The sequence below is a fragment of the Emys orbicularis genome, chromosome 4 (assembly GCF_028017835.1).
Source record: "Emys orbicularis isolate rEmyOrb1 chromosome 4, rEmyOrb1.hap1, whole genome shotgun sequence".
Classification (NCBI taxonomy): Eukaryota; Metazoa; Chordata; order Testudines; family Emydidae; genus Emys; species Emys orbicularis.
The window spans coordinates 143,986,798-144,012,090 of NC_088686.1; the positions used below are offsets into that span (position 1 = coordinate 143,986,798).

General features: G+C 42.0%; 1 protein-coding gene across 3 annotated transcripts in view; it reads left to right on the top strand.

The window, feature by feature from the left end:
* Positions 1–25,293, top strand: part of SRGAP2 (SLIT-ROBO Rho GTPase activating protein 2) — a 193,574-nt gene that overhangs the window by 154,395 nt on the left and 13,886 nt on the right. For 2 of the 3 annotated variants that reach the window (XM_065404522.1, XM_065404523.1), the window contains exons 10-18: positions 1,018–1,102; positions 3,836–3,863; positions 5,590–5,614; positions 9,494–9,554; positions 12,046–12,123; positions 14,123–14,257; positions 15,775–15,880; positions 19,953–20,177; positions 24,477–24,556. In XM_065404522.1, coding sequence (XP_065260594.1) covers positions 1,018–1,102; positions 3,836–3,863; positions 5,590–5,614; positions 9,494–9,554; positions 12,046–12,123; positions 14,123–14,257; positions 15,775–15,880; positions 19,953–20,177; positions 24,477–24,556 — 823 coding nt within the window. Of the gene's footprint in view, positions 1–1,017; positions 1,103–3,835; positions 3,864–5,583; positions 5,615–9,493; positions 9,555–12,045; positions 12,124–14,122; positions 14,258–15,774; positions 15,881–19,952; positions 20,178–24,476; positions 24,557–25,293 lie in introns of all 3 variants that reach the window. The other variant, XM_065404521.1, reaches the window with a different exon arrangement.

Sequence of the window (25,293 nt, forward strand, 5' to 3'; positions counted from 1 at the left end):
TGATACGGTCTATGTATCCTGTTCCATGATTCTTCTCACCCTTTAAATATATTTATAGCGTGCCCATTGTTATGACCCACACAAGACCAACAGAGGAAAATAGCACTTTAAATTAAGATACCCTGTGTATTTCAAGGAGCTTAGGTCTAAATTTGACACTACAAAGCTAGAGTGAAAGACAGTGGATAGAAATGAGGTAAGAGTTGGACTAATTTATCATAGGATATTGTCTTCACTTGAACTCGCTTTCTATTGGTTCCATTTTTGAAATGTTGTAGTGTATTATACGATAAAGTTGTGTTCATCACTAATATTTGACCAAAAGATTATAAATGCTTAACCTGTTCCAACTGTAAACTTGACACTGATCTTCTATACAGCACTCTGTACACTTGCAGCATGTTAGCAATGAAGAAAAATGTATTGTCCTCCAGAATAAGGGATGAAACAGTTTATAAATCTCTTCTGAAGAGCTGGGAAAACCTATCCACCTCAAGAGAAACAAATGGAGAATGGTCTGTGATATTTTAGCTTGAGATGAGCAGAGCAAATGTCATCTTTGTTGGGTTTTTTCCTTTCCTTATTGTGTATCCAGAATAGAGGCAGATGCAGTATCTGACGAGTAAAGTGGGGTGAGAGAGGTTAAGTGAGAGAATAAGCACAGTAGCAGCCTTTTAGTTTGTTAAAACAGATTGTTCATTCAGTTGTCGGTGACGTGATGAAAGTGCATTTCTGTCCCTCTCTCTGTCTGGAGAGCAGGGTGTAAGACGGCCACTTAGATGTCTCAGACATGCCAAGCATTCAGTTGTGAGTCAGTCCATATCTAGACTGGGGCAAGAGAAATGAGATGGCAGATTGCTGGGGTATGGGCTGAGACTCTGATATACGTCTGTAGATTTATTTCATCCTTCTCGCTATAGAGTTCACAACTGTATGCAGAGTCCAGCAGACCAAAGGTTGTCATCTGAGAAATAAACACCCCATTGATGGTCTTGCTTTTCTCTTTCACCCCAACAGAAAATGAAGGAGTACCTGGAAGGCAGGAACCTGATCACTAAGCTCCAGGCCAAGCATGACCTTCTTCAGAAGACACTGGGAGAAAGTGAGTCTGGGACCTGCTTGTCACTGCATTAGACAGTCAGCTATAGTTATTAAATTAGTCAGCTGACTGAGCGTAACTGTCCTAGATTACCAATGCTAAGCGGACATATTCATGTTTTATTAATTTATTTTTTCCGGCTTACTTGGTGCAGCACTATATGGGTGCTTGAGTAATTGTGAAAGGCAAATGCAAATGCTTAATGAGGTACTAATGTGCCTCATCTATTTGTTTAAATGAAGCATGTGCCCACTCAGGGCCCCCCCTCCGTTAATAATCTGAATAGAGGTAAACCTTGTGATTTACTGTTTACTGCTGATCTTAGAAGCATTGCCTCATTAGGGTGGTAGAAAGGTTTGTTTGCATGGTAGATGAGCTGCTTTTCACCTCTGTAGGTTCAATCCAAACCAGGCTAATGCAGAACATGACCTTTATTCGTGGAAATAGAAATTTCAGAGCAGACAGAATGTGTTGCCCCCGCATCTACTTGGCACGAAGCAGCAGTCAAGATTGAATGTTCCCACCACTGCTGGCCAAACACACACCTCAAGCAATGCATCCATGTCTGCGTGCAAACCTCCCCCACCAGCATTTGCGGAGAGGATGGATTGGCAGTCTAAATATCTAGTCTGACTCCTAGAACCTTACATTTACATAACAGGGCCTGCTCCTCTTTGCTAGGTATCTAAATTGAAGGCCACAAAGTTTATAGTGCACAAGTTGTCTTCTGGATGAGAATTTAAACAGTGCGCAGGTAGTAAAGTGTTTGCTTTCAGGATAAAAATGTTCTTTCTCTCTCTTCTCTTTCTCCCCCTTCCCCCCCCAACAAAAAAAAGAGCTTCATGTTAATCAGACCAAACCTGTAGGAAGTGAGGAAAGGATATTAAGATTCCCTTGTCTCTACAACTGTCCTAGGAAGGGGAATCAGAAACGCTGTTTCCTTAAAGCATTTTTCCTCTGTCTCTAAGCATCTCCAAATGACACCCAACCTGCCCCTGTGACTAATCACATTCCTGGTTCATAGCTGACCCCTGCATACCATGACCTCTTTCCTCTTAACCTGCCTGCCCCTTGAACCGATCTCAAGCTGAGGGGCAGAAGGCAGGAGCAAGAGGAATGTTTAATGTGTTGGTTGTATCTCTCTAGATTTAGAGGCCCCTGCTGTTTGTGGTTGCTTTGCAATGCTTAAACGTCTTTGGAGCTGAGCTTGTGAAGGGATCTGGTGCATGTCAGAGTGAGCAAGAGCCACTTTAAAAAAAAAAAAAACCCACACATGCAAAAAACCTGCTGTTATATGTGAGATCAAAGGAAACTGAGGTGCATTATGCCTCCAATCCAAAGCAAGGAAATCAATGGGATAAACAGAGTTGGGTGCTCAGCATCTAGCCCCATTTATAAAATGTCACTTAACTGGGAGTGGGTATACTAAAACCTTTCACGCATTGCGTCAGTCTCTCTCTAGGAAGTTTTGCCCACTGAAATGCAATGCGCAGCTGCATCTCTCCAGACATTGGGGAGCACATGTTTCTATTTTTTTGTTTTTTGTTTTTTTTCCTTTAGGTTACATTTTATCACTCCTCTTGCAAATTACCTTAATCTAAAGATGACAAGTTCTGGTAATAAAAATACCAGCAGGTCTTCCTTTCGACAAGTAATTATGTCTCTGACTGTCTACATTTGTCACTGTAATGTAAGAGCCCCTTGATGTTGCCACAGCCGTGTAATTTATATGTATGAATATTCCGTGATGGCAGTGGGACAGATGGTTAGGAACTCTGGTTCTGAATAACATTTTTATAAATTATGCACCATTTTGGTTAAATGAGCTTTTATGCAAGGAGGGGAAAGTGGCTGCTCACAAAGTGTTCTATTGATTCTCAGCAATCAACAATTAGCCCTTTTCATTCACTCTCTTCTACCCAGGTTCAGGGAGGCATTAAACTCTGGAGGGGAAAGGAGAGCCAAATCATTAGCTGGTGTAAATCAGCATAGCTGTGATGTTGATTTATGCCACCTGAGGATCTGGCCTGGAATATGTTGGGTTATCAAAGGTACTTGCCAAATATTGTCTCCTTTTTTCCTTACTGTGCTATTTTAAAATGCTGCCTGTCTCAGCAGCAGCCATGGTAGCTTGGTCCCCAGATTGCAAACAGAATGAAAGTTAATGGAACAATTTTGCAAATATGATTGCGGAAAATATCATTAAAGCTCTGCCTCCTGAAATAGCTAAATGCTAGCACGTCAAGCCTGTGGGCTAACAAATCAGAGAATGTTTTCAATCTTCCTAAGTGGTTTCATAAAGTATAATCTCTCTCCTCCCCCCCCCCCCACCCGACAACCCTCCCCCCCCAGCTCCCTTGGGAAGGAGGAGGAGGGAGAGGTTGAGAAGGCTAGTTTTTTGGCAGTGAAAGTCAACAATTAGAGTGCACGGGAACCAATTTTCAGATACAATGCTTTCCAGAGAGAGAGAGTCCAACAGGCAGCCGAAGCTGGTTTCTGCATTTCCTGGTCAGCCACAGAGGAGCCTTGCCAACGGGGATGGGCTCACATGATCTTAATAGCAGCAGTTCTTGGGGGAAGCAGCCACATTGTCACTCCTTAAAGCTGTTGTTCTCCCTTCCCCACGCTCCCCTCTCCCCCGCTTCCAAATTAAGGTCTGCATGTCCGTCAAAAGCGTTTTCCCATTTCTGTTCTCTGGTGCAAGCCTTTATATTCCTTTCTTTGTCTCCCTAACAGGTCAAAGGACTGATTGCTCCCTTGCCAGGTAGGTGTGGCTCAAATAAACATTGTTTAAAAAAGAGCCTCTTCCAAAAAGACAGCTGACAAAAGGAATCAGTCACCAACTCAGGACCTGTGTAGATTAGGAAGATAAGGTGGGGTTTGCGAATTTCCTGTTAAGCAACACATCTTTAAGCACCATTGCCTTTGTCTGCTCTAGATGCTAAATGATGTCCAAGTTCACGAACACCATATTGCTAAACACACCTCGTTTTTCTAACCTAGATGGGGTCCTGGACTCTTCAGGATTTATCCACGTTTGGGGGGGGGGGGACAAGAAGCCAAGCAGCATCTTGAAGTGCTTGTGATTGCTTAATAGGAGGGTGGGGGGGAAGAGAATGGTCATAGAGGCGTTTTCTTCTCCTTGCCCTGCTGACCTCATCTGGCCTGACATGGAATTGGATTGCAGCACAGAGAGGCCATGAAGAATAAATATTTTGCTGTAACTGAGGCCAAGTATCAATCATGGTGCTGTAGAAGTCACCAAATATGTGAAACTCAGCCTCTCATCATGAGGGGTGGGGGGCTTTCTGTGAAATGTAACAGTTCTGTGTCTCTGAATTTGTTTTTGGGGGCTGTGTTGGCCACAGGGATTGTGCAGCGCGCTGGCTGCTTAAAGTGAGGGTGATTACTGCAGATCTGAAATCATTACTCCATTTTCCCCATTCCTCACAGTAAAGCAGAGCTGACAGGTCCTAATTAGGGTCTGACATCTGTAATAATAAAATATTATTCATTGTGAAACAACTTTAAATATCAGAATCATTTTCACCAATAGTCTAAAATATACCTCACTGCCTGTGACAGCTCATGAAATCTGCTTTCTTGCTTTCTCACTACAGCTCATTCTTTTATTTAAAAAAAAAAAAAAAAAATCTGCAAAATGAACGCTATAATTGTGATTCTTAAACACAATAAAATTGACATACTTAGAATTCCGCAGTCAACTGTCCTGGCAGGCAGTTGGTCTGAATGATCCATTAGGCTTTCTCTATCCTTATCTCCCATGATTCGGTTTTACAGAAAGCTAAGAATTTCTAAACCCCAGAAATAAGATAAAAGGAAGGACTTTCAGCAGAGCAGGCTCAGACCTCCTTCAGATCAGGCACTAATATCCGCCTGCATAAATAATAATTATGAAGCCATTTGTAATCATGATCTTATTATTTGGAAATGGTTTAATTTGGTGTCCATTTTTAATTTTTTTATCACAGGTTATTATAAAGAATGCATTAATATGCTTATATTAACAGCACAGAGGGAAACCAATTTACTTTTTTCTCCCCCAATCCCTGTGGCTTTAAATCATCCAGTACAATGGACCTACTTTGGAGAGGTGCTCTCTGAAAATTATAACCAACTTGATTTAGAGTGAAGGGGTTTATATACTGGATTTTCATATGGTTGGAAGGAAGAGGTTAAGTACAGGCTTGTGTTAAGGCAATGGGCTCCCCTGTTCCAGTTTCAGGATTACCGTGCTTTTATATTAAATAAATCACTTAGTCTTTCCAAAGTTCCTGTGAACTGACAGAGTGTAGATCATTGAAATTGTTTCCCATATCTGGGTCCTTTCCCCACCAAGACTGAGTACAGTTTTTGAAATACCATACAAGCAAGTATTTTGGTTGTCAGTGGTCACCTTGACATTTGCCTGTGTTCTTTCCTCTCCATCTTCCACCGATGATCCGTTCTGGGCTTCTGATCAGTGGCAGACGCAGCTCTACTATAAGGAAGCAGGTAATAAAGAACTCATTGAAGCATGCAACTGTGTGTGTGGGGATGGGGGGTTATTTTTGTGTCTGTCTCTTGCATAGAGCTTTTTTGTATGTTCTTTTTTGAGTGTTTGGGAATGTAAGAATTGAAATGGTAAAAACCTGGATCTTCCATAAACCTTTTGCAGTCACCTTTTTGGGCAATAACAAACTTCATTTTTATGTTTTTTGGTATTTTGAGAAAGATCTGGTGTCCAGAATTCCATAAAAGTTCGATGCAGTCCTATATTCTGAGGCTGTAACTTCTTCTGGACAGGCATTGGTTGAGATATTCAAAGCCATCTGTCAGTTTTTGACACGCATCTTCCATTAAAATTAATGGCAACTTGGAAATCAGGACTGATCTTTTTGTGTTTTGTACAGTGTTGAGTGGATGGTCCATACTAAACCAACAATAAATAATGATATTGGAAGGATGATATTTGGGGGTGTGGGATAGCTCAGTGGTTTGAGCATTTGCCTGCTAAACCCAGGATTGTGAGTTGAATCCTTAAGGGGACCATTTAGGGATCTGGGGCAAAAATCTGTCAGGGGATTGGTCCTGCTTTGAACAGGGGGTTGGACTAGATGACCACCTGAGGTCCCTTCCAACCCTGATATTCTATGGTTCTATGGCTCTATGACTTGGAGCTCAGGCATTCCCAATTACTGAACAATTTTGGTTAAAGGCAGATACTGAATCAGCTCAATAACTTAATTATAATAGTACTTGCCCTTCTATAGAGCCTTCCATCAGAGGGGCTCAAAGCATTTGGCAAACGTTAATGAGTTGAGTATTCGTGTGACATTGGATAGTATTATCCCCATTTTACATATGGGGAAACTGAGTCACAGACCGTAAGTGATTTCCCCCCCCCATGCCACATAGTGTCTGGAAGAGCTTGGAATAGAACCCAAGCTGCCTGACTCTCAGCTGCTTCTTGAGCCATGTTACCATCTTCCTACTCATCATGTGGCATCGTTAGACTCTGTCCTATAGTAGTCTTCCTGAAGAACAATAGGTATGTTAGTTATATGGTTCATATGAGATATACTCTTGTTGAAGAGTATACTTTCAATGTTAACTTGTGACAGAATAGGGCAATGTATTTATCCTACTTTAGTTTATCTTCACCCATGACAGGTGAATGTGCTTGTATCACTATCAGACCTGCTTGTCTGTGACATCATTACCCACTAGCAGCCTACATAAACTGCTGCACTAAGGTTCATAGTCCATTGTTTCCTGATGACATATATTATTTGTACTGCTATTTGTTCTCTTTTAAATTCACATTTCTATTAAATAAAGTTGTAACTGCACGCTGGCCATACCTTTCATAATAAAAGGGACTCCAAGGAATTCTAAGGATGCTTTCTTTTCTGTCCATAGTGGATGACTTATTGCCTTTTAAACTATGACATTTTAATAACAAAGGAACTAGATCATGTTATCCTGGGATAGGAAGGAGCTGGAAAATTTTTTTCACATCCAATAGAGACAAGATTTGACTTGAAACATAATTTCATCTGCTCCTCCTTTGGTCCCTTTTTCATTCTTGAGCAATAGCTTACAGAATCTGTCTGCTGACACTTTTCATTAGCCAGAAAGTAGGTCGCAGTTGCTGTTAGAAGGCATTGTATATAGCAGGATAGCCAGCACCATGCGTGTCTTGTTAGTATGTTGGTAGTTTGAGGGAAAGGCAGACTGTATTTTACATTTTTCTTTCCTATTTAGGAAATTGTAGGCACGATATGTCCCTTGCTATATTTTGAGCAATGATTATAAGCTATGTTTAAAATCCAGTATGCTGATTTTTGAAAACCCACTTTCCGTGTTACATCTCAAGATTTTTGGCTTTATCATAATTTAGTATGTAGGCTGCTGTGCTGCAGCTAGATGAAAGGTATAGTCTTAGTTATTTTGGGATGCTGGAGAGCAGGGGAGAGTTTGTAGACATATCTGCCGTGAATAAAAGCTACATAAATTGAATGAAAATCTGAATCTTTATTTAGAGAATTTGCATTTCAAGTTGTTTGCAGGCTCTCCTATGCAGAGCTGGATCTTTTGAATATCCTGAACTCATCTGTTGTGGAGATTGTTGCTTTGTTTACACACTAGTAACAGACTTTCAACAGGAAGTGAAATAGCTGCATGTCTGTTTATTAATAGCCATTCACAGTAGTGTTTGAGGACTCACAATGTATTCTGTACTTGATTGGAGATGACATACTATACCCTGTGACTTGAAAACCTAAAAGCTAATCAGTTTGGAAAAATGAGTGCTTCTGTGCCTCAAATAACCCACATGAAATCACTTGTGTGAGACTCTTTTGAGTGTGACCTACCAATTTAAATTGCACGTCGTTCAGAAATTCTCTCTTTGAGGACAGAGTGTGTTTTTCTCTCTAAAGTTCACTTGGTGCCTCTCTGAAATGAGCTGTGTAAATCGGTGGTGCTATTTGGATGATTATTAATAAACTCTTTGTCATTCACCAAGTAAGCTGCAGGTTTCCATAGTGTTTCAAAGCACTGTTGTATTGCAAAGTGTGTCCTCTTATACAGCTTGCAGAAAGCTAGTGCAATCCAGATAATGAGGAGGGGAAATTGTTAATTACAAAATTACATTTGATGTTTTCCTAAAAGATCTGCTCTGGGAATTACTTTGGGGAAGTTCCCTGGCCTGGGTTATACAGGAGGTCAGACTAGATGATCACAATGGTCCCTTCTGGCCTTGGAATCTATGAATTAAAGGAATTCTACAGCCCACTAAAAGGAAAATCACTAAACCTTTTAAAAAATATATTCAATTAAGTCACTTAACCTCTGTGCCTTAGTTGACTCTTTTCTAAAATGGGAACAGTAATACACTATCTCACAGATATTGTTGAAATCTAATTGTTTGCAAAGTATCTTGTGATCCTCTGAAGACAGGGGCTAGAGAAGTGCATTGAACTGTTCGCCTATTACACAACTTCATCACTGAATTGCTTATGGTGGAAATTGGCAAGCTAGAAAGTGTCATTTACTGTGTTCTGGCCCTGGCCCAAAGAACAGCCTGCACTTCAAGCTGTCATTGTGAACTGGTATTTTTACAGTACTCAGTGCTTAGCCCAAAGGTCAGTGAGCATATGACATCTAAAATGTTTTTGCAATAAAGTTTCAGGAGCTTGTTCTGCAAAACCAAATTTGTCATGTTTGGGATAAATGGAAATCAATCAGAAAAATGTACAAATATGGACTCAGCCAGAGGGCCACAACTTTGTGTGGGCATGCGCTGCACGAGATGAAGGAAGGGCATAGTAGGTTTTCTCTCCTTTTCCTTCCCTGGCACCTTGTGCACCAGTTGAGCACAGGTGTTGTGCAGAGTTAGTCATTACAACAGCACCAGCTGGCCTTCTCAAAGCATGATGTTGGCAAAGCTGGCCAGCCACAGGGAGCTCGTATGACACCATTGGTGGTATAACGTTGCTGCTTCCAGAGGCATTGCATGGAGCTGTGTCCTAAAGGTGTTAATGCAGCCCAATAACGGTCTCCTACACTGAGTCCAGATCAGAATTGGTGATCCTTGGTTTTGACTTGGTGCTTTTTCATTGCACATAGATATATTTATTCCTGTATAGCTTGGGATGGCAGTTACCATCTCTGCAAAAGGCAGTGTTATGTCTCTAGGATAATTCACAAACCAAATAGTACCTCCTTCAGAGACTCTGCTTCGGGCCCTGTGGACAGCTCTGTTCCCAATCCCTGGCAGAAGGTGTATTGCTCCATGAAGTTTCGCTTGTGGATTTCAGAGTTGTTTTTTATTTTTCAGTCAGCTCTGCGCTTGACTATTTGTTTTAATTTTCTCCCTTGGTTGCTCAGGACTCCAGCCAAGCCATTCCCCTTGTGGTGGAGAGCTGCATACGATTCATTAGCAGACATGGTAAGTTTACAGATGACAAAGTAATCACTTTTTCAAATGCCCCTTAACAGAATAAGGCAGGCAAAACTTTTTTTGTTTTTTAAGGGTGTTTAAACTCGTAATGAGGAACCAGAAAACCTAGATTTGGATCCCGCCCCTGAACTCTAGGAAAGTTGACATCCAAATTTCATAACCTGAGTCTGTCCATCTTTAATTTAAGTGAATCACATGGCTTCTTCAATGTGCGGAGTCTCTTGTGAATGTTTAGAGTAGCCTGGTGCAGAACATGTGTGTTGGAATCCTACAGCAGGCACTACTAAGAACTCCCCACTGTCCACTTGGAAGAGTCAATAGTGCTGCACTATTGTCTATCCTAAGCATAGGAAGACAGATTGGCTGCTGCAGGTACTTGAGGTGGGGAATGCTAAGCACTAAATAGTGCCTCCTACATATGTCTTTCCTTCCCAGTGGGGAGTTACTTTGCTACTGCAGAAGTGTTCAAGTTTCCTTAGGTTTCATTCAACGTGTGTCCCATAGCTTCTTGTCTTCAGTCTTGCATGAAGTTGGAAGATTATCCCTCTGACTGGGGCAATATTACAAGGCCTTTGTGTTCAAGTTGTTCCTGTGCCTTTATCTCTTTTCTTGTCATGTAACCTCCCTCCCAATATCTGTGTTGCCTACTCACAACTCTCCCCTGCCTCACGATCTGAGCTATTCTCCTTGCCCACAATATTCAAGTGACCGTTCAGGGGAGCTGAGGTGCAGATTTATTTGCTTGGATAAAGGATAAATATAGCATTTTAAGATCTACATCTTCCACACATTTTATTCTAAGTTGTGTGTGTTTTTAATTAAATGTTATTTAATAATAGCATGAAGAACGACTGCTAGTCAATAAGCTTGGGGTTTGTTTTCATCTAACCAATACACAGAGCCAGAGAATAGGTTCAATTGTACTTTGCTTTTGTTTTAATCACTATTGCACGTTGGAAACTATTGTGTAGGTTCTCCCCACTTTTTCCCTTTTGGAGTATCAAATAAAATATATGCTAAAGAAAGCACAATTTGGGATTAGAGACGTGCTCTTCTCGTACAAGTCCATGTCAAAGGAGAATTATAAAGAATTGATGGCTTAACCCGTTAAAGTTAAGTTCTGTAACATGGTTATTACATCTTACATCTGAATTGATGCTTTTGAATAAAGATTTCCCTGTAGATAGTGGATTGATTCCATTTTCATTCTCAGTTTGCTGCATTTCGGTATGTATTTATTTTCACTGTGCAATGCGATACGTGTGCTGATGATACCAGGAATAATTAAGGGCCATATAACACAAGAATGTCATTGCCTGGGGATTAAAATAGTACCATAATTTATGAGACGGAGAGCTGGCCACAGATGATCCAAAAGAGCTTATTAGTTACATTTTAAATGTTTGCTGCTCATATTTCATGTTCCAACAAAGATATTTTATAGGAATCCATTGGAATCCATCAACTACTTGCCCCCATTAGTTTTAATGATTTTATAATACTTAACTACTCTACTGGAATATCCTGAAAACTCCCCTAGAGTCCCAAATATCAAGTCACGTTAGTGGTAGTTATATTCTGTAATTTCAATTGAATAAGTTGTTCACTTCTTGTCGTAACTATTTTCTATTGTTGCTGTTAAACAATAAAAAGTTGCTGTGTTCTGCCCAAGGAGTGGCTTCAATATGTAGGTTGTATATGAACCAAGTGATTCAATATATAGGTTGTATATGAGTTTAAGTTAGTAGAGTACTTTGTGGTACTTCCTTCTAGTGAGGGAGGGAAGTAAATACTTTTCACTTTTTTCCTGGTGTGGAAGGGGAGTTTATCCCTTGTTGTATTCTTAGATTTTTGCAGAAGGAAATTTTCCAAAGGGTGTGAGAGTTTGGCCTGTCCTGCTTGTTGACATGGTTGTAATGTTTTAGATGGATGGGATCCCACCCTGATTGTGCCTAGGCTGGGCAGAATTTTTTTTTTTTTTTTTTTAATAATTTCAACAGATATCTGTTTATTTTTAAGGTTTTTTTTAAGCGTAATGATTTTAAATTTTTGCAGTTGCACAAAATTATGAGCTTTAAGCATTTTTTAAAAGTTGTATCAGAATTTTCACATTTGTGGGAAATTATGTAGAGGTCAGATGATGCTTTAATGACAGTACATGTTAAGATTCAAAACGTTAAAGCATTATATAAACTGTTAAAAGTCAAATTGTCAACATCACATGCCAAAATATTTCAAGTAAATATTCTTAAAACAAACTAAGTTCTCCAGCAGCGTTTTTCTTACTTTGCCTAGTTGTAAACTTCAATTATCATAGGAAAATGTTTTTGTTGGTTTGTGATATATGGTGAAAGACATTTAATGACACTTTCCAATAAAACTCATCTTTTCAAATCGATTATGCAATATTACTTTGCCAGATGAGGAACTGAGTTGAAATCTTTGACTGTCATTGTGGGTTTCTCTTATTGTCTTACAGGACTGCAGCATGAAGGCATATTCAGAGTGTCTGGATCGCAGGTTGAGGTGAATGATATCAAAAACGCATTTGAGAGAGGTAAGGAGGGTGTATTCTGTATCATATCACCACAGGTGTTACCATTCTAAAATACCTTTAGTATTTTGGACACAACTGATTGTGCCCTGGGTAGTGTGGGTTTTTTTACAGTTCTACATTTCATAAATGACTTCAGGCAGAGAATTTTTTTCAATGCTCACTAACCTTGAACATATAAAGTCACTTGATATGTTATGCTTCATGTCTTGCTACATCGCCGTATAATAATCATTCAGAATTTCGGCACCTGTCATGTTGGATTGTTTAATGACTGCACACATTTCCTTCTTGGATTTAACTGCCTAGTCTGTTTTCCTCCACCTTGTGAATAGACTCTATTCCATGCCTGGGGTGGGATCTCTTGCCCCTGACATTTCTTGTAAAGCAATATGACTACATTTACTCTAATCACCACAAAGTAAGAGAGTCCATTTCAACTCACTGCTCATTTTACTCTTATTTGGAGGGCTTTTGTTGGGTTTTTAGCTTGCATATGTGATTGGCCTTATGCACAAGCAACTCTTTGGGGGCCCTCTGACACAGCAAGTCACATCTGACCCAGTTTCCCTGCCACAGTGGGACCAGAGAAAAAGTTAGCTTTCAGATCAGTCCTAGCAGTTTGTGGCGCCCTTCTTGCTTGGGACTCTGAAAATCACAAGGCTGGTCCTGCTTCCTCATACATTTCATGTTGCAAGTGACACATGAATTGTAAGTTTTCATGTTCACATATCTCCACATCCCAGATATGGGTGCATAGCAAATTGCTATCAGTGAGAGGAGAGAGAGAGATGTATGTATTTTAGAGATGTGATCTTATTCTGCCTAACCATGAGGTTGTTGAGACTACAATGCATTTGTCTTTTATCTGAGAATGAAATACCTTGGAGAACAAAGGAAATGCATGTGTGGTAGGGTTGAGGGCTTACAACACCAGACTCAAAGACTACCTTTCTTAAAGTAAAGGACAGATGTCAGACATTTCAGGGAAAACAGCCAGTTATTCCAGTATCACCAAAATAACATTACTTTTTTTAGTTTCATTTTGCTTGTCCCTCTAAAGAGGATGATATACAGAAATGACAAAGTTAACAATAATGTCTGTGCAGTTTATTACTTAATCCAGAACCCTTGGTAGCAGTTAATATCAAAGATAATGCTCTGGTTCATAGTGGACCATTTATTATCCTGTGTGGTTATTAAAGTAATAGGCAAGCTTTGGTAATTTCTGTCACATAATGGATATATATAGCTTCGATTTGAGGTTTGCCCCATCATAAAATCTAATTATATTTGATAGGGAGATTTCCGTAGGGAACAGCTCCTTCAGTGTGTGTCTTCTATTTTGTAATAGGCGAACTACAGTATAGATAGTCACAAATTAACTGCACCAGAAACTTTATTTTCCTACCAATCCAGCACAACATGTCTCCTTCTAAGACTTGTAAAGGTAGCGATTGGCACAAGCATTGGCCTGCTGTGTAGGCCCCAAAGCAACCCCACAGTGAATCACAGAGTTGATTAGGACGTGAGCAATTTGTGGCAATGTGCTTCCTACCTCCTATAACCCAGTTAAGCAAATGCTCTGTCTGTTCCCTCCAACCAAAAACACCTGGACTGCAGAGCCTCCCAAAGTTACCACAGCTCCAGGAGTAATTCCACCCCCAATGTGGTCATAGGTGGGGGACTCTTCCTCCATGTGTTGGGGTCAGATGAGAAAGTCAACCCCTTTATCTGCCTGGCTGGGGGCATGCAGCCACCTCCAGCCATAGAGGATGGCTGCCAAGGACCTTTCTTGATTGCTGTACTTAGGGGACGGCTTTCCCAATCACCCATTGCCTGCTCGGTGTTTTGGGGGAATAGGGAGTAACCTTTGGATTACATGGATCCTTCTTTCTGGCTGAGACATGTCCTAGCAGATCAGCCAGATCCTCTGTCTACCAAAGTTCTTACTATTCCTCCCTACCTCCTTTTTTTTATTATTGTTTTTTGTTGTAACTAGGGGAGGATCCACTGGCTGGAGACCAAAATGACCATGATATGGACTCAATAGCGGGAGTTCTGAAACTCTATTTCCGAGGGCTGGAGCACCCTCTGTTTCCGAAGGAAATCTTTCATGATCTGATTGCCTGTGTCAGTAAGTAGATGAAGGAATGGTGTTTTCTATTTAAATAGAAGACCTGCAAAAAAAATGCAGATTACCCTTTATCAACCCCCCACCCCCCCATCCTCTGCTCCCCATTCCCCCCCAAAAAGATCAGTTTATGGTAATAAGAGCAAACTTTTATTGCACCAGAAATGTTGATTTTATTTTCCATCATAGCCCAGATTGCTTTTTTTGAGCATCCCATCTTCATCCCCTCCCAAAATATTTCTCCTAATCCCTTTTAGGCTCTGTGCTCCAGCCATCATCCAGAGAGGACTGCTCAACTCTCTCTTTGCAGCACTCTTTAATCTCATGGCAGAGCCTGTTTAGGAAAGTGAATCAGAAGAGAATGAAGTGGATCCTTCGGGATCTGCACCACAGCAGCATGTTTCTGAGATAGTGGCCACAGAATCTTCAGAGCCAAAGCTTCAGAAGTAGTTTTTTAAAATAATAATTTGCACAAAATGCTCCTTTAAAGGCCTAAACTCAGAACGTACTTGCAGCTGCCATCTTGGAAGCCCACTGTTCTAGCAGAGTTTTCCTGACCAGTCTGCTATCCCCAGTCTGCTATCCATGTACATGCAGCACATCTGTTCTGGTGCATGCCATGTATTTCCAGCAGGGAAGCAGCTGTGTGTTTTAACCAGTCTGAATAACCCTTCCATAACCACAAGGAAGATTCCTTATGGACTCTCACTACTGAATGTATAATGTGAGAGTGATCACAGTCCAGGTATAAACAGCTTGGATTATTTCAAAGCTTTTTCTTTTTTGTTGGAAACCAAGTTTAAATGGTCCCATTATTGCCGAATCATTCAGCAGCAAAGAATGAATCTATTGTCCAGGCAGTGGAATAGCCATCAGCGGCAGCCTTTGAAGTGGGGCAAAGATAACTGCTTCCGAAACAACTCATGGTTTTCTTCTCACAGTAAATGACTTTACAAAGCTTAATTCATATTAGATGAAAAGAAATCTGCTCCCAAATAACTTCATCCTTCCAGGGCTGAGGATTTATGCTGCCCACTTTTTTTCTCCGTCGTCTGCTGCACACAGAGCTTTTAGCTCACCCTTTAGCTATGGTAATCTATTTTCTGAGTCAGACCAAACACTTTTTTGTTCAATACCCACCTTTTGTAGCTGATTGGAATGAGCTATTGTGTTGGATCTAGTGAAACAGACATCACTCAGTGCACCCACACTATAAGGGAACCTGCAGATAGATTACACATACCATGTATCTTTGCAATAAAGGGCTTTGCAGAACAGGTTATGCATACATTACATCATCCACTAAGGCATTTCTGGAGAACACATCATACACCTTACAGGAAGCAGATAGCCCCTTTCTTCCCCAAGATTCTGTGCTACTGTATCTTGGCTCCTATCTTTAATATTTTACACCCTAGTGTAGGGAACCTCCTAGTGTGCCACAGACGTGCAGATTCAGTGACTTCAGGTATGGCCATGGTGATATAATAACTCTGTATGGTGCTCTTTCCTCCTTTCAGCAATGGATAACTTACAAGAAAGAGCACTACACATCCGGAAGGTCCTTCTGAGCTTGCCTAAAACCACTCTGATTGTAATGAGATACCTCTTTGCATTCCTCAGTCAGTGAGTATCCCTAAAAGCACCAGAGCTCTGCAATAGATGTTGGGGTTGGTATAAATGTGTTGAATGAGAGGACTGCAGATTTGACACTCTGCAGTTTCTGATCCAGAGCAGCAGTTCAGGCTACAAGTGCCATTCTCTTTGCCAGTAGCAGTTTGTTGCCTCTCAGCCTGCTTACTTAACTATTGTATCTATTTTGCTGGGCCTCTCAGCATTGCAAAATGATGACTAGAAAAAACTTCAGCCACCTCAACAGAGTTCTTGAAATGAAAATTCATAATACTAGAGCTAGCCTGGTAAGCTAATGGAAGTGCAGCATGAAGGGTCAGGGTCTGGGTCCCAGGCTAGCAAGAACTGGGAATGCTGCATACTCCATCCTTGTTGGGGTAGATGGGCTCAAAATGCATAAGATCCTTACTCCCCAGCTGGTGGGTACATGGAGCTCTGCTGGCAGAGGGGACCCAGCCTTATTCTCCTTGCATGCTGTGGGGCTCTTGAGGATGCTAAGAGGAGGAAATGTTGCATCCCTGTATATATTCTGTATGGAAGCTGATAACATCAAATGGGTGTTCCAGTGGTATTGTCCTTCATCATGTTCACATTGGGGCAGGTAAAAAAAGAGAGACTGCATTTGGGAGGGGATGTTTAAATTATCTATGGTATATACACAGTATTTGGGCTTGAATCAAAACACTAGATCTGTACAATCCTAAACTTTGGCAGAGACTGAATCTGACCTTCCCATCTGGCACCTTTATAACAGACTGAACCAAAATTCTGGATCAGAACATCCCCAGAAGTTTTTGGATCTGGAGCTAAATTTTGCAGCCTCCCTCTAGACATCGCCAAAGTTCCCTGAAACATTATACTAAAACCAAGCAATAGAAAACCAGGCACTGTTCCAATGATTATATGTTGGCATTGCTCTGTGGATTCCTGTCTGGTTGACCAATTGCATCAGGGGAGTGACAGTACAAGAAGATTCAACCTTCCATAACTTCAGAGCTGAATTCTGAGGTGCAGCTCTGCTGAGCTCAGTCATCTTAATCGCATCATTTTGGCAACCTGGAGGATGGATGTCTCATCCTTTTCCTCATGATGGGTTTAATGTCTTGTACTGCAATTTGAGGTTTCAGCTATAAATAACTTACAGAGGGATATGGAACCTCTTGCCCTTTCTCTCATCTGTCTCCCACAGGTCATTAAAACTAGCAAGACAAAGCAGCCCTTTCTGCCCTCACTGTGCCTCCAATAAAATGGAGGAAAATTCGGCTTCCAGAATGGAAGAAATAGTGTGTGTTTAGTTTGTATAGAGCTTGGGAAATTTATTTCTACAACTGCTTTGAGAAATCTTACTGATTTTAACTAATAAGCTATGCTATGGCCATTGAACAACCAGTCTTACACAACAGTGCAACAGACATTATTCATGAAATAAAGCATAGCCCTAAAACTCAGGGGGGTCACACTCTGTTTAGACATGCATATGCAGCTCCCACTGACTTCTGAAGCTGAAATAAAAATCGCTGTAGCTTGTTGAATTGTCTTGGCTCCTAATTGGATTAGCCGCACTTCCAAAACTAACTTGAAAGGCAAAGGACTCTAAATAAACCCCAAGGCTGACTTCATAGCAGAACCGAAAGTGATGTAAATCCAACCTCAGCCTGCAGAAAATACTCCCTAAAATTGTGAAATCCTCAGTACTACAAACTAAATATGACCAGGCCTGGTCATGCTTGGATGGGAGACATTCTAGAGTAACCCCCAGTATGCAGCAGGAGATGGAACTGCTGTTTCAGTAGATTACACTCTTCCTGCTAAGTATTGAACTGCTGCCCCAGATTGATGGTAAGGACTATCTCCACTTGTGATAATTACGGAGCCCATTTCACTTGAGATAAGCTTAGTGGAATGTTTGCCCACCTTGCATCCTATCTAAATATCCTAGCTAACTATGTATTTTCATTGAGATGGTTTTTCTTTCTGTCCTAAATGCTGTGCACTCTTATAAACAGCTCGGGCAATAAGATTTCTCAGAGCAGTTGTGCTGATGTGTTGTGCTCGTGTTCAACCTCAGAGGTGGCTGCATTTCTATGAGGGGGGTGAAGTGATTCCTGCATATGTAAATTTCCAAAGCACTTCAGGCTTCTTCTCGATGTAAGCAGGTTATTAAAATAAGATTAATATTTTGGTTTTACTGCTCATGTGGCAATCGACATTAAATAATTCAGAGACTTGAGTCCTGTTACCTGTGTTTGAGGCGCTAATACATCAGCTGCTCCTGAGAGATGCCCAGTCTCCTATGTAGAACTTGGTAGCGAGTTTAAAAACCCTTATTAAAATGGTTCAGGGCATTTGTTGAATCTGATCCGATATATACATCTCTGCCCAGATATAACGCAACCTGATATAACATAAATTCTGATATAACGCAGTAAAGCAGTGCTCCGGGGGGGGGGGGGGGGAGGGGCTGCGCACTCCGGCGGATCAAAGCAAGTTCGATATAATGCGGTTTCACCTATAACGCGGTAAGATTTTTTTTGGCTCCTGAGGACAGCGTTATATCGAGGTAGAGGTGTATTGCAGAAATTGTTATTGCACTGTGGAAAACCAAAAAACATTCACAAGATTACCACCCTTTTCCTCCTCCCAAGCTCTTGCATAGGAAAGAGATACTCTGCAGTGCAAGAAGAGAAACTTTCCACAATAGTGCTGTGAAATTCTTCGATGCCTTGGGATTCTCATTCCACAGATGTCACTTCTGGAGTCATTGAAGTGGATGTTTCCTTCCAGCCTTAATAGCTTTTAATTATTTTAAGAAGTGAACTGGAAAACAGGGTCTTTCAAGGGGGTTGTTCTAGAACTTAGCTCTCTGTTTGGTGCTTAACCATTAACTGGTGCCTTGAAAGGCTTAAATTACAGGTTTGGGGTTAAAATTTATTCAGATTAAAGAAGTGTTGCTGTGCAGAGACTCAATGTTCCGGCTGCACTTGGTAAATCCTACAGATCGGCTCCAGGAAAAGCTGCTAACAAGAAACATCTTGGTCTTTGGGAAGGGGTTTGGTTTGGAAAATACACTACCTAACTCTCGCTACCAAGCACAGAGTCGGGCAGAGGAGCTCAGGTTTTGCTCTGGAACTGGATGCAGGGCCTCAGTGAGATTATAAACAGCAGTCATAAAGCAGGATATGCTTCTGCTTGTGAAGTCAGCTCCCCAAAGCCTTTCAAAGCAACACAGTCCCCAAACCTCTACAATCCCTTGGAGGTTTTTAGCTCCAACTGGCCTTGCTTTTCAACTTCAAAGGGTTTCAATATGTCCCTGTAGCTAATACTAAAAGCCCTAGTGGCTGCTTCCATAGTGAGCGTTGGTTTATTCTTGTGCTATTGGGAGCCTTTGTGCTTGGAAAGAACTGTTTCAAGGAGGGTGCAAATGGAAAGAAGCAGAAGGGCTCCTTGGTTGCCAGCTCCCTTGCTGTGTTCGGTGCTGCAGGCTGTGATGTGTGGAGCAGCAGTGACTCAGTCAGGCCTGCCTTGGCCTCTTGACTGGACGTAAGGTGTTACTGCAGCAGCTGCTATCGGAGCAGGGTGCAGAGAGTCGACCGCATGTAAATAAATCCCTGGCAATGAAATTCAATCTGCATGAAGAATAAAGCTATTGAAAAGAGGAACAGTCGGACATTTTCTTTCTTTACCAATGCTGCATGTGCTGATTGAGGAGGATGTTAGGGAAATGGAAAAATGCCTTAGTGATTGAGTAAAGAAATCAGCATGTCAGCAAGCAGCAAAGTTTTCTGTGTTTTGGTACAGATCTCCACTAGGAATCTGTTTTCATGCAAGCCGTGTCAGATCAGGCAGTCAGATCCTGGGAGGTGCATCTAGAGGAGTTCCTCCTTCCTCAGTAAATTCCAGTCACTCTTATTTTTCCTTTATTGACCCAAAACGTTCCGTTCCCAGCAGAAGGGGCTTAAAGAGCAGAGCTCCCAAAGCTAGACCTCTCGATTTAGATGTTGGCTCCCTAGCAGGAGGTGTCGGTATTGTTGGCTCGTATTAATCCTCTTTTCCCGGTCTTTTGCAGTTTATCTCAGTTCAGTGAAGAGAACATGATGGATCCCTACAACTTGGCCATCTGCTTCGGGCCCACGCTGATGTCTGTGCCTGAAGGCCACGATCAGGTCTCCTGCCAGGCTCATGTCAATGAGCTGATCAAAACCATCATCATCCAACATGAGAACATCTTCCCAGGACCGAGAGAACTGGAAGGCCCAGTCTACAGCAGGGGTGGAAACACTGAGGATTACTGGTACAGTAGGAGCCATTAGGGAGCAGAGGAAGGGGGCCAGCACTTAATGTGCTCATTAACTAATTGTGTGTTGTAGTCATGCACACTGCATTGTGTCAAATTCCAGCCTCCAACACCAGTCCCAGAATTTAAAGGAGTTAAAAACGGGTTGCGGAAGCCAGGGAGCCAGCGACTTACATGAAATAGGCCCTGTAGGAAATAGCCAGTGACCCAAATGTCAAACCTGTGCTTCATTCTATTGAAGGAGAATAAATGACCACAGTTAGTCCTGTAGCTGTGATGACCATAATCTCCTGGAGGAAGCCAAACAGATAGTATGTTGACTGTGTTCGTCCCTTACGTTGTTGTTACTTTGCTCATTTTTCTGCCTGTTCTAGGTGACATTTCTTGAGGTACAGGGTTGATTGTAGCTGAACCTAGAAAGCTGTAAAGGACAGTACTGATCAGGGGTGAAATACAAAATCACCATTTCCATCCAACCAAAACCCCAGGAGGCCTGGCCACGCATTCTGTCAGAAGGCAGCATCTGGAAACAATTGAGCCAGAGCAGCTCCTGTCATCTGGGGTGGAAGGTTGTGGAGGGAGGGGGAAGGGAGGTGTTTGCTTTCCTAGTGGTTGAATTGATCTCGCCCATCTCCTGCTGAAAGGAAGAATGTTTAATTGTCTCACTGCCCTTGCCCCAGGAAGGCAAATGACTTTCTTGTGTTGATATTAAAAAAAAAAAAGAAGGAAGTCACTCTTTTGGCAGAGCTTGTTGACTTTTTTTCCTACCGTATTACAGGATAGGCTAACTCATCAACCATCCGACCACTAGATATGAGATGTGAGGAGAGACTGTTTTTTTACAAACTGTTAGAAGTTTTTAACAAAGGGTTATTGCAATGGCACTTTGATTGATTTACTCTTCGTGGCTTCCATTGATTTTACTGGCTGGCTGAGCTGTATGGGCTGACTTTTAAATCCTTTCAGAGACCTGTATTTTCATCGTGTGAGGTTTCCCCTAGGCGGATGGGAGCTGTCATAAGGAATTAAAAAGTTAAATGTTTAGCACGTGATTATTATTACACTTAATGTATTGTATATGCTGTTTATTGTGTTAAAGTGTACATGGAACTTGACAGGGACGTGTAGGGGACAATCCCTACCCCAAATTACTAATGCTTAGGCAAATACAGTACATGGTGAAGGGGATCTCTGGGGTTTTGTAACTTGTTACTCTAGTGTCTGGCTCCCAAGTGCTCTTTTCACTTAGAACTTGCTTTGGAAAACATGAGGGTGCCTGGCTTCAGACATGCCATTGGATCCACAGCTGAGAAAGTGACCATGCAAAATCATGTCCTCCTATACTGACAGTCACTATATTTTGGGGGTGGGAAGGCAGTGTCTCATCTACCTTTTAAAAAAAAAAAAAAAAAAAAAAATTCTTCAGGTTCCCATCACTTATCTCAATTTACTTTGCTTGTCTCTATTTTTCTTCTATCTTCATACTCCCCCCTCCCCCTTCCCCCCGTTTCCTACTTACAGGGGAAGCTAGGGAGGGGTGGAGTTCAGTGTGATTTTAAAATTTTTGAAGAAATTAATCAGGGAGAAGCATCTGGTTACCATTCAAGCCTCGTGGTAGCCGTGGTATTAAGTGGCTGTTAGTCATTGCCCACAGGGCTTTCTGCTGCAGAGCTTGCACGTGGCAAAGTGGCTCCCCTCCTGGCTGAGCTGGTTCATCAGACAAAGGGAGATGAGTGCATTTGCACCTGAACACTGCCTCTTCCCCAGCCTCAACCTCAGCTGCCTTCTCTTGTCCTCACCTAGTAATGTACAAACGATGATGCTCCAGTGCAGAGGCCCCCCGTGGCTAGGAGCCATCCTTGATGTGCGCTGTGCACATTCCTTTCCATGCTCTCGCTGTGCGGCCGTCACTTTCAGTCAGCAGCTGCTGGGGAAGATTGAAATGACTTGTGCTGGGAGCAGAGAGGGCTGGACACAATGTACAGTTTGCGGTTGAGATTTAGGCTCTTGATATGGGCACCTTTAAAAAAAAAAAAAAAAAAAAAAAAAACACCTCTCCCATGTCTGTCTGAGCAGATTGACCCCACATGAGAATATACAGTGGTAATGGGGGGGTGGTCAGAGTCCAGGAATCTTATGTGAACATTAGAATCGATGAGGAGAACAGTTTATAAAGATGCTCAACTTGACTTGCATTCCTCTGGCAATATAGATTGCCAACACTCCCTCAGTATTCGTGTAGAACTCCTGCAGCCTAGCACTCCTCCCTACAGCATCCAAGCGCCCGTGTGATCCTTGGAGAGAAAGGATCTCTTTACAGCAGGGGCAGGGGTTTTTTTTGGTTGGAAGTGTTCTATGGGGAGGAGGGAAGGAATGTGATCCTGCTTCTCTTTTCACAGTGTTTAGGTCATTAGAGCTGTTTGTATGCTACATTACTTCACAATCTGGGTGAAACTTTAGCTTGTAATACTATAGCCCTCCTGGGGCTTTCTGTTGGCTTTAGATTCTTTCATTAAACTTTGCAGTGTGTTTATCCTGCCTAGTAAAGGATGGGAAAGTTAACTAGTGCCTCCTGAGGTATGGTCTTTGAAGAGGGCTAGGAAGCAGAGTGATTGTTATGTGTATTAAGTGTAATGAGATACTGGGATTGTTTAGGCTCCTTTTTTTCTTTTTTAAATAGGGGGAGATAGATCTCGCTAACAGATTCTTAAAGGGAGAGTATGAGGCGTCAGTGAACTCTTACTCGAACCTTTTCAGGGCCAAAAAGACTGATCCAGTTATGATCCTCTGAAGAGATGTAAAAACTGCTTTTGAGACGATTTAAGGTCCGCTCAGTCTGGTGCATGGAGGCCGTAAACCTAGAGCAAACAGGTTTTCCCTTTAACAATATATTCCTGTATAGGGGAGGGGAGAGTGCTCCTCATGTGGAATTGTTAGCGGTATACTAGCTGAGCAAAGAAAGACCAACAGTCATTGCTAAAAGAACAGGAGTACTTGTGGCACCTTAGAGACTAACAAATTTATTAGAGCATAAGCTTTCGTGGGCTACAGTTCACTCTATGCATCCGAAGAAGTGGGCTGTAGCCCACGCAAGCTTATGCTCTAATAAATGTGTTAGTCTCTAAGGTGCCACAAGTACTCCTGTTCTTTTTGCGGATACAGACTAACACGGCTGCTACTCTGAAACCAGTCATTGCTAACTGGCAGTTCAGCTCTGCAGGGTGATTTGGGAGAGGGCCTGAATTCTCTCCCCTTTCTCTCTCCTCTCCCCTTTGTTTTCCACTTCTTACATGTTTGATCTTCGACAAGCTCTGTCTCATTTCATATAATAGACAGTGGTGCTTAGGCATCTGTAAATAGACTTATGCCAGTTAATCTGATATGGGAGTCAGTCATTTGGTGAATTAAGACAAGAACATTTTAAACTGATCAGAAGAAAAAAAATCTGAAGCATCCTATTAAATTGTGGAATAATCTCCTCTAGGGCAAATGACATTCCGTAACTTGGGTAACTAACTAATGAGAGCAATGGATAATAATATCATGTAGAGAATAATCCTCCACTGGCAGAGAAGATGAACTAGACTTTTATTATGCCTTTTCCATCTGTAACATCTAAAATCTTCTGAGGGCCCAGTGATGAGATCTAAACTCAGGTTTCCCTGATATACATAAACTGAAAAAGCTACTCCAGGTGCTCATGGAAGTAGACTCAGCTTGATTTTCAACAATATAGTTTTCAATGCATGTAAATGCGTCCACTTCTAAAGAGTGCCTGGCACAATGGAATCCAGGTTTGGTACCACTGTGTAAAGCTCCTAGTATTCATAGACACAGAAATGTAAGTCTGGAAGGGACCTTACAAAGTCATCAAGTCCAGCCCCCTGCACTGAGGCAGGACCAAATACACCTAGGTTATCCTTGAAAGATGGTTTTTTAAGAACAGGTTCAACCTGTTCTTAAAAACCTCTAATGATGGGGATTCTACAACCTCCCTTGAAAGCCTATTTTAGAGCTTAAATACTCTATTAAGTGTGACTGTTTTTGTAGATACATCTCTACTTCGATATAACGCTGTCCTCGAGAGCCAAAAAATCTTACCGTGTTATAGGTGAAACCGCGTTATATCGAACTTGCTTTGATCCACCGGAGTGCACAGCCCCGCCCCCCGGAGCGCTGCTTTACCGCGTTATATCCGAATTCGTGTTCTATCGGTTCACGTTTTATCGGGGTAGAGGTGTAGTAAAATGACTTTCCTCTAGTGTAATGCATTGAATGTGTTTCCTCCCACTGCAGTGAAAGTCCTCATGGAGAAACAGCCTCAGCAGAAGATTCAGTTCAGGATATAGCAGCCGAGCATCATACCAGTGATGATGGTACGTGACGCATTTTAGCTGTCCAGGGGTTTGGGGTTTTTTGTTGGGAACGGGGATGCTGTCTTAAGTTTAAATTTAAAGTGCCGATAATCTGTTGGGGAATTGAATCAGAAAAGCTGTTTGCAACATCCACCAAAAAATTGGAAGGCACACTGTCATCAGGAATCTTTCAAAACTACTCTAAAAAATCCTGTTTTCCAAAGGTGCCTTCTCAGAGCGGCAAGCATAGACAGACTCCTGTCTTCTGTAATGCTCTGCACAGGCTTTTAGGCTCTCCTGTTGTTTAAACGGGTCTTTGAGCTGGGGAGCATGAGCTAAGCAGAAAGCCAAACAGTCAACATGTCCCTGCCTGCTCTCCCACTCCCCTCTCCATGTGCTCTCTGCCAAGCTTCTTCCCTTTCAGTGGCCTTGGCGGGCAGCCGCATGTTGGTAAGTTCCAATTGCTTTATTTAAAACAAGCAAGCAAAAACCCCTCCTACCTTCTCCCTGCGAGCCAGTCTCAGGGACAGGGAATCCCTGCTGATTCTTGGTTTCTGTTGGGGATCTCCTCCACTGCCCTTCTCTTGGCCTCAGTAACTATGAGGGGATTTGAGCCTCGTCCCACTAAGTAGCCTCTGCTTGACCTTTCCAGCCGCCATCTGATGCTCCCCAGCCTTGTGCAGAGACCAGGGATGAAGAGACAGTACAACCCCAAACTCATTGATTCCAGTCTCTCACCGCTATTGGCTAAAATGCCC